Source organism: Lolium rigidum, chromosome 2 (assembly GCF_022539505.1).
Source record: "Lolium rigidum isolate FL_2022 chromosome 2, APGP_CSIRO_Lrig_0.1, whole genome shotgun sequence".
NCBI lineage: Eukaryota > Viridiplantae > Streptophyta > Magnoliopsida > Poales > Poaceae > Lolium > Lolium rigidum.
In genome coordinates, this window is record NC_061509.1 from 38949572 (window position 1) to 38959296 (window position 9725).

The window sequence follows — 9725 nt, forward strand, 5'->3', positions numbered from 1 at the left end:
TGTGGTGGTGGCGGGGAAGAGGGAAGAAGAAGCGAGTCCACACCACACACTCCCCCACTGATCCACGTCAATCGGCACCGCTCTCACTGAAAATATCGTAAATCTAGTCATGATGTATACTACAAATGTGAAAATCTCAGTACGAACTACTGTACTTTATATTTTAAACTACATAAAAGTAATAAAATTTGACAAATTATATAGTGTTAAAATGTGCAATATTTACAGTATAAAATTTATCCTATTTTGTTTTTTTTGTGTGTAGCCCATAATAGAAATCAGTTCATATCAAGACTTTGCGCGTTTGCAGTAGTTTATATCATTGACTAATTCTAAACTTTTATTTGGGATTCTTTTTAAAGTTCGAAAAACAAAATCGCCCGAATGAGAGGTCACCGGAGCACCGACCGTCAAGCCAACTAGGAGGTCACCCCTCGAAGAGTAACAAGTTCATTGTCTCTCATTCGAACTAATCGTATTGGAGAGCTCAACACTATGCAATGATGCAAATCAAGAACACCAAGAAAAGTGCTCAAATCCCACCAAAACAACAAATGCTATGGAGATTCGAAAAAGAAAATACTATGGAGAAAATAGAGAGGAAAAACAATGGTGAAAATCAACAAATGACTCCAAGCTACATCTAGATCCCAAGAGTTCCCCTCACTTAGAGGAGGAATTCATTGGTGGAGGTTGTAGATCTAGATCTACTCTTTCAAATCCCTCAAAAATATGACCGTTTGAGCTAAAATCGAGCCACCCGGTGCTGAGCCCGGCAGGACCGGCCAGGGTGCCGACCTACCTGGCATAGGGCCCGGCATGCTGGCCTAGGTGTTGAGTTACCCGGTAGCAGCACCCGACATGCCGGCCTAGGTGTCGAGCAGCCCGGCAGCAGCACCCGACACCCAGAACAACAGAGCCCTTACGGAAAATGCGACAACTTTTGCATCCGAACTCTTATTGAGATAAAACAATTTTGTTGGAAAGATAATAACGAATAGAACCCCCAAAAATACCAAATTTGTCGGAAATATTGAGACTCCCCACAAAATGCTTTTAGATGATTTTAGAGAGGGAGCCTCCCAACGTCAAGAAATGCTAAATACATCCAAACTCGAAAACGCAATACAAGATGCATACAGATTCTGTTTCGATGAACTTGGGCCCATAGAAAAGCTAAAACAAGCTAAAGAACATTACACGAAGAAGCAACAAGAATATGGGGATGAAAGTATGCAAATGATTGAGCTCCCTAAGACGATGCGATCAAGTTACTCAACTGAAATCCTCTCTTGGTAGTGCGGCTATCTATCATATAACCCGGTCTCCCAAAAACCACCATGAGATCGGTAAAAGGAAAACCTAGCAATGCTATATCTTTCCCTTGCGCATCCCGCTTGATCTTGACGATAACGCTTCAAGCTACACTCAAGCCGGAATGCTTCACTTTATCGTTGTTGCTTCGTGAAAACTCACAATGGCTTCCCCGTACACCATTATAGGATAGCTGCACTAAGACACATATTCACATGTTCATTATCACCAAATGGACGGTAAGCTTCAAGCATGATATCTTTGAAATGCTCATCTTGAAATTGCCCTTCTCAACCTTGATGACATCCAAGCTTGATGTCATCCTCTCATAGACTATATGAGATCATACTCTTGATGCATGTCCATGGCAAGATGCCTAACCCACATAGACAACACAAATGGACATATATAGTGGGTTATCTCATGAAGCGTAATTGACAAGGCTTACCACCCACAAGATCACATGAGCTGAAGTGGTACAATCTTTATGCTTCATGTGTTGATCTGAATTCAATCTTCACTCTTAGCCTTGGTCAACCTCGTATATCTTCATGCTCTATCATAATATGTGACCATTCATTGCTTAACCCATAATCTAGAGCATGGCTAACTTGAGTTCCACACAAGAACTCTAGGCCATCTTCATTTCTTCTTCTTGATCGTATCATATTCTTCTCCTCAAATTGATGACCTGATGTCAATACCAAAGGTATAACATTACATTCATGGCATCCACATTTGAATCCAACATATGGAATTCAAGAAATACCTATTGAATATTCCTTCATATAAACACAATGAAAATATTAGTCCATAGAGAATTGTCATTAATTATCAAAAACAAACTTAGGGGCAATGTACCCTTACGCTTAGCTATTGCATATGATTAGAGAAGGCAAAATAACATGCAATGTAATGGATTATCTTGCAGTGTTGTCCCCTATAATTATGATTTGCATATTTCTAAAATTATGGCACGATTAAAAATGAACTCGAAACCAGTGTCTAAGATAATACAACTCATCCAATAGAGAAAATGTCTTATCTTTATTGCTAAGAGCTGATCTTTTAGCTGGGATTTTTGGAACGTCACTTTTTCGTCGGGAGAAGCACCCTGGAGAAATTCCACAAGCTTCCATGAGAAATTCCCAACACGTTGCTCAGATCAAAATACATCTTTGATCTTCTTCTACAAATGACTGCCTCAAATCCCAATCTTCAAAATAAAATGTTACTTTAGAGAGGAAGCTTACATGAGAAATTCTCAACACATCCCTGCTCAGATCGAAATACATCTTTGATCTTCTTCTACAAAATGAATGCCTCAAATCTCAATCTTCAAAATAAAATGTAACTTCAGAGAGCAAGCTTTCATGAGAAATTCCAAACACATCACTGCTCAGATCGAAATACATCTTTGATCTTCTCTCCAAACGAATGCCTCAAATCACAATCTTCAAAATAAAATGTAACTTCAGAGAGAAAGAGATGGATTGATCTAACATGTATATAGGAGACATGGTTAAATGGATGGGGTTCCTAGGTCTGAGGTCTGAGAACGTGTATCGCCCCAGATGACATCGCTGAGCTGGTTGATATACACGAAGGGGAGACGAACAGAGGAGCCAGGAGGGAGAAATGAGGAGACATCCAGGCAAGGTGGACGGATTGAGTGCCTAGTGGAATTCAGAGGAGACGGAGTGAACGAATGGTGAGGGAGGAGACGAATGGTTTATGAAAGAAGATGACGCTCTACAAAAAAAATGACAGTTCAAGAGTCAGTCGACCGGGTTACGTGATGAAAATATTTGGTGATCATCACTAATAAGAAATAATAAATAATTTTGTTATACTTCATAGTAAGCTGATGTGGCATGCTGCTGATGTGGATAGACTGCATGTTGAGAGAAATATGCTAGTGGGGATGAACTTGTTAGTTATATAGGATTAGCTAGTGCACCAATCTTATATATTGACTACACCCTAGGAGGAATAATCCACATGCCATTATGGGAGACATGCTCCACCTTGATCGTCCCGTTCCGTTGCCTAGTACTAGTGGCATGGTTGGCACTGTAGATACAGTTTCTCTCCACCTGGCCGCGCCCGCCCGCCGGCACCCTGACCGCTCTGGAGCATGTTCTCCTAAGAACAAGGCATCCTCACCTAAGTTGGTCACCTCTGCCCACTTGTGCGTGTTTCCCTGGCGATCATAGACGATGTTGAAGACCTCGAACTTGTTGTTGTCGTACCTGCTCCAGGTCCTCGCCATTACCAGATTGTCACCCAGGTCGAAGAGGTGGTTTCCGTATTCCGTGTCGATCAGATTCAAGGGGTAAATTTTGTTTGCGGGGGGGGGGGGGGGGGGGGCACGCTGAACGGATAGCAACCGGAAGGATGTGGCGCCGCCGTGTTTGTTTGTGATGTCGAACCTGCCCAGCTCCTCGTCGGTGGTGAGGCCATAGAGTTTCCCTTGCAGAGAGCGATGTCCGCAAACGTCGATCGTCCCTGCGCCATGATCCACCCGTCGTCATCGCCAGCTCTGCAGAGCGCGACACGGGAGGAGCAGTCGAGGGCGGTTCCGCCTAGCCTGCCGGTGATCGATCCGCGTACGTCAAGACGACCGACGACGGCCTGTCGAACTTAGGGCCTGTTTGGTGTGGTTTTTTGAGCTTTGGAGCTTTGCGAAAGCGCAGCTGCTCAAATAGATCTTTTTTAGCTTTTGGATTTTGGAAGCCAAAACAAAGATCCTATTCTTTTGGCCTCAAAATCCAAAGCCAAAAAAGCCTTATTTAGGTGCTTTTGGTGAGCTTTCGCAAGCCGCAAAAAGCCACACCAAACAGGCGCTTATTTGGGTTCGGATATGGATGGATCAACTGCAGTCGTACGTACGGAGGTCGAACACGGAGACCGGACGCCGTACGTTTGTGGTGGTCGAGATTCTGGCAATGGCATGTGCTCGTGTTGATTCAGTTGACGTCCCTCCGCTCCCCGCCATTGCCATGCAGTGCATTTCGTGGCCACGCACTGATGCGACCCAAAACACCATCGATCCACATCTGAATCAAATTTACTCCATCCGCCCACCATCTTTTTTTTGATTTATCAAAATTTAGATATATCTATCTGAATTTGCACAAATTTAAGACAAGTTTCATCGGAAGGAGGGAGTGCTAGTCCAACCACGAGTTCTGCATCCCGAATGAAATGTGCCTCTTGTGGCCTTCATCCCTGTTTTCAATTTCCTCTCCATTACATAGTCCTTTGTAAGAAAAATGTAAAACTGATCATGCCTGTGTCCTAACTGACAACCTCCCAAGAAACATGCGTACACTCGAGTCGTTTCACTTCAGCGACAACTTATAGCCCGACCATGAAATATCCTCCTCTGGAAAATGCAGATGCTGCCTGCCTTGGATGAAACACAGAAACGGGACACACGGAGCCGACTAACTGCAAGGCAAGATCGCATGTCAAAAGAATGGACAAAGGTCCTACCCACTAATTTACATCTTGTGCATCTGCGTTTACACTATACTAGATGTGCATCTGTACAGCCAGTAAACTACATTTGTGCTGATACTCTAACATCTATACAACCACTTAAAATGCACCTATGCTAATCCTAAAAATTACCCCATCTGTAGAGCCACTGAACTGCATTTGTTCTAATACTGAAACTATATCTGTACAAAACCAATTCATATACATGTGTGCCAATACTGAAAAAACTGCATGTAGACTATATCCAAAAATACATGCGTCAGCAAGGGATCCTCAAAAATATAGAACTGCAACCACGTCATATCAAAACAGAACAGTCTGAAAAGAACGTCCCCATATACATACTCAAGTCCGACCCATGTATAAAACCCTGCAAATGTTCTAAAGAGACGAAAATAACTGCACCAGAGCTCTTCATGTTTCAACACACAAGCACAAGGAAATCCCAGCTCAGACAAAATAAAACCAGTAGCATGAGGAATTTAGCTAGCTAAGTAACACAACTTCAGCAAAGATTACCGAAAATGACAAAAATGCTTTCATCTTACAAAAGCCGAGGCCTAAGACTGTCTAATATTCATAAATATTTCTAGGCTCATGGTATCATTATTAGGAAACCAACCAACACAGATCCTTCTTCGGTTCTCCTTCAGACAGGATACATGGATTTCACTTTTCTCCCTTGTTCCAGCTGGGCCATCAGTCAATCTTATTACTTCCTTGTCTTCTTGGGCAGTCGGCACCCATTGTGCGCGAGCTGGGTCACATCATGGATGTACATGATAGGGGTCTGGGTCCTCACCCTCTCGCCCCGGAACCCGTCCGCGAAGCCCATGACTATCTTCTTCTTCTTCCTGAAAAAGGAGTACCCTTTCACCCTCACAACGACCGACTTGATGCCCATCTTCCTGGCGGCCCGCCCCATGTGCTCCCCTGTCGCCTCGCCGGCGTACCGGGCGAGGCGGGATCGCCCCTTTCGGTCCTCCAGGCAGCCCGCGGAGGCCCCAGCCTTCCTGTTCCCCTTGATGTCCGTCACCGTCACAAAGGTCTTCTTCCCCTTCTGCGTGATGTGGAGCACGTCGCGCTTCACTCGCTGGCCAGTCGGCTGCAGCAGGTCCATGTTGAAGCGGCCTGTCCTGCCGCCGGGTGTGAACCCACCAGCCATCCTGCCAGCAGGTGCAAATCCACCATTTCCACCCATCCTAACATCGGGAGTGAATCCACCAGCCATCCTGCCACCAGGTGTAAATCCACCGTTTCCACCCATCCTGTCACCATCGTTGAATCCACCCATCCTGTCACCGACATTAAATATGCTCCTCCTTTCACCGCTGCTGAATCCACCCATCCTGTCACCGTCTGTGATTCCACCAGTTCCACCCATCCTGTCACCGCCTGTGATTCCACCAATTCCACCCATCCTGTCACCGCCTGCAAATTCGTTTTCAGCAAAGGGGCGGTTGATGCCGTCATTCAGCTTCCGGATTTGCATGACGCGGCTCATCGGATCACCACCGTTTGCGAGGCCCTGCAGTGGGTTCAGCAAAAGCAGAAATTGAGATTCAACTATCAAGCATAACAAGACCACTTTGTTCATGTCTGGGCAAAACTTGAAAAACATGAACAAGGTGTGTGTGTGTATGTATAGAAATGCAGCTGCAAGATCATATAAGATTACTAGGTTTAGCTGGCAGTGGCAAAGGGGCGCCCATAAAAGAGACTGAAACAGTAGCAAAAAAACAGGTAAATGATGGCAAGAACACTCCTCTGTTACCAGACTAAGGAACACGTAAAACTAGCATCAAATCCCTTGAGCTGTACACACATGGTTTCTGGGCTCACAAGATTGGAAAGTAAAAAAAAGAATACAGTTTAATTCCAATATTGCAATGTCGACATCCAAGTAAATTAAAGCCCTTAGTTCTCAAACTTTTTTACTGAAGCCCTTTGATTCTACATAAAAAAAAGGTCAAGACATTCTAATGCTTTGGCTGCGACGAAATGAGAGGCAGATCATGTCCAGCAGAACCACTCGAAACAATGGCAGTTCGCTTCACATGGATCGTGACTGGCTGGCTAGGCAGGAAACATTCAGAACATGCTTGGTTCGGCCAGTTGGCTAGATTTGCTTAACCCTTGACACGGCGCACTGGAGCTGAGGTAAGCTCGTGCTATATGCCCTGTTCTTACTTCAAACACACGAGCCATGGATCGTATGGGTTGATTATGAGAAGATGCAAGAACCCTAGAACAGGAGAATTGCGCGATTCAACCTATAGGAAACGGCCCGTAGCTGCCACAAAGTTCTTTTTTGGGGACTCTCCGAAACGCCACCCAAATGTGCTGTGCCCCCCATTTCCAAAATACTACCAGTCATTTCAGAACTTGCCACGCAGTATTGGGTAAGGGAGGGTAACAATGGCGCAGGGGGGAGGCATTCCCGACCGCGCCTCCTCATCGCGCCATGAAACATGAATCTCTGTACCTCTATACTACTATGCCCCATGAAACTAGAGCTGAATTGACGCGGAGCACTGGAGAGGCGCTCCCCTAGCTCTGCTTGGCCGGTTCGCCATCCCGGATATTGCGAATTAGATCTGGATGGGGCGGGGTGTGTGTGGAAGGCGCGATGGGATTGGAGTGGGCGGGGAGGCGGTGAACGCACCTTGCCGATCGGCGGCACCCGCTGGGCGAGCGCCGGCCGCAGGAGCGCTCGGGCGAGCGTCCTCGCCGCCATCGCCGGCTGCTGGCCGGACGAGCGAGGCGAGGTCACGCGCGCGCGGACGGTGGGGAGGAGCAGGAGGGCCCGGTAGAGGCCGGCGGCGGCGGGGCGAGGAACCCTAAGCCGGTGTGCTTGGAGTCCGATCCGAGCGGCGGGCGGGTGAGGAAAGAGGAGCGACCGAGGAGTGGGATCGGTCGGGCTCGTTCTCAAGATTGGAAATGGGAAATGAATACTTTTCCTTGCGAAGAAAATCAAAAATGAATCTGATCCGTATATCACCGATCGATCTATTTTTCTAGTAGTAAGTACTTTAGGAGGTACATGTGATGCTTCGAATAATTGTTTTTAGATTAACAGGGAGACATCTCCTCGGTTCCATTTATACACATTGTTCGAGCACCAAAGCAAAACCAAAATGTAGCAACTAAAGTTTTAAACCGGAACTAACACCCACAGGAGGGGCACCATGGCACTGAGCTTAAACCACCGCATCGCCTGAAAGCACGCCAGAACCTATAAACTATCCAAGCACCACCAAAACCACTACGTTACACCAGAATTCTTCGACTTCCAAGAACTCCAAAACGACGAGCACGACATGGATCGAAGAGTCCTCATCGGGTGCTCTCTTCCACCATGTGCAAGCTTCGAAGCCGGAGCCCAGGAGGAAATCCAATCAAAACTGGTGCACTTCAGCGCGACGGCATCAGTGCCGCAGGTGACTTGAGGAGGGTCAACAGTGTTTCTGCAAACAATTCCACCTCCCTCCAGTTTTATCTTTGAAAGGAACCTTCCAGTTTCTCAGATAGGACATGATCAACCTCCACACATGTTTCATATCCATCCAAGTCAATCTATTAGACACTAAACTATTTCTAGAATTCCAGATCCCACAGTATAAAGAGAAGAAATGGAATTAAACTGTAAGAATTTCTTATTGCATAACCATCTACTTGTCACATCAACAAATTTATCAATTCTACACTTAAAACAATCTCTTTCAATCGCCGTGAGACTTTAGCTACTATGCAATCAAAGAACAGATGGTGACACATTCAAACTCTTTACAAGCATTCAAGAGGTACTACCAATAGCAACTAACATCCTTCAAATAATTGCTCGATGATGAGCTCATGAGGCCGACCACCAAATATGGTCGACTTCTGTTGAGCAAACAAATCTCACGATTTTTCCAGCTGAAAGAAGTAAAACACGATCAGTGACTGAGTGTGGATTAACGTACGCTAAATAAATTACCCCTTCCACCGTATAAAACATGTCTTACTTCATCCAAGTACATAAATATATTTAAATCTAAACAAAATTAAGATAACTTTTATGAAACGGAGGAAAACTATCAATTAACTTAGGGTGGAGACAAGGTTTTCATAAAAAGGGTGTGGAGAGAGCAGACAAGGAACAAAGTAGAGCAATTCATCGCTTAAGAAAGATGGACGCATAATAGGCAAACATAATTTTATTTTTCGAAACGAAGGGAGTACCTAGCTTTTAGCATCGAAAAGATGCATACGATTTCTTTTGTTGATTTATTCAATAAAGTTCTAATAAAGATCATACATTAAAAATCCAAAATCACATGAATGAAGATCAGACTTATTCCCTGAAAAACAATGAAAGGCTCCCATTGGCTAGGAACTGGGAATATCGCATATCCCGAGAGATTCTCTAAGCGAAACGTGAACATTCATTCAGTTTACTAGACTCTTAGAAAGCATCTCATGCACGCGCTACGAAGCCGTCCTCGCCAACAACCGCTGATCCATCTTCAAGGCCTAGATCTGCATAGCCCATGCTAGGTTTACCGCCAAGGTCACCATGGTGCCGGACGAGTGCCTCCGATCATGCACGTCTCCGCCATCGCCCGACCCACGCTAAAGTTTCGATGCACCATGCCACCAAGACTCGTCGCTGATGATGCGCAAAAGCAAGCAACCGCTACACCTCCATACCACTGCGGTCGGTGTGCGCCCCAAAAACGCCGTCGTCAAGAGAAAGATTCGTATTCAAAGCGTCGCCAACGTCCGGGATCCAGAAGAGCCCTGATCTAGGGTTTCATAAGCAGCCAACAACAGCCGTTCCATTCCTCCTCAATGTAGTCAGAAGCTCACGCTCTGATTATTTCTTTGTCTGCAATTTTTTAGGCATTTTTTCCCATAATGCAGCT

General features: G+C 45.4%; 1 protein-coding gene across 1 annotated transcript; it reads right to left on the bottom strand.

Annotated features, from left to right (window-relative positions):
* Positions 1–5210: 5210 nt before the first annotated feature.
* LOC124686278 (probable ribosomal protein S11, mitochondrial) lies at positions 5211–7566 on the bottom strand. The gene is made up of 2 exons (XM_047220251.1): positions 7484–7566; positions 5211–6346 (listed from the first exon to the last, which is right to left on the bottom strand). Exons 1-2 carry the CDS (start codon positions 7553–7555, stop codon positions 5531–5533), a joined length of 888 nt encoding a protein of 295 aa, XP_047076207.1. The 5' UTR covers positions 7556–7566; the 3' UTR covers positions 5211–5530.
* Between the last annotated feature and the right edge of the window lie 2159 nt (positions 7567–9725).

Coding starts and splice junctions, on each gene's coding strand:
- LOC124686278 (XM_047220251.1), bottom strand. CDS start 7,555: ATGGCGGCGAGGACGCTCGCCCGAGCGCTCCTGCGGCCGGCGCTCGCC. Junction 6,347..7,483: donor GGGTGCCGCCGATCGGCAAG/GTGCGTTCACCG, acceptor AACCCACTGCAG/GGCCTCGCAAACGGTGGTGA.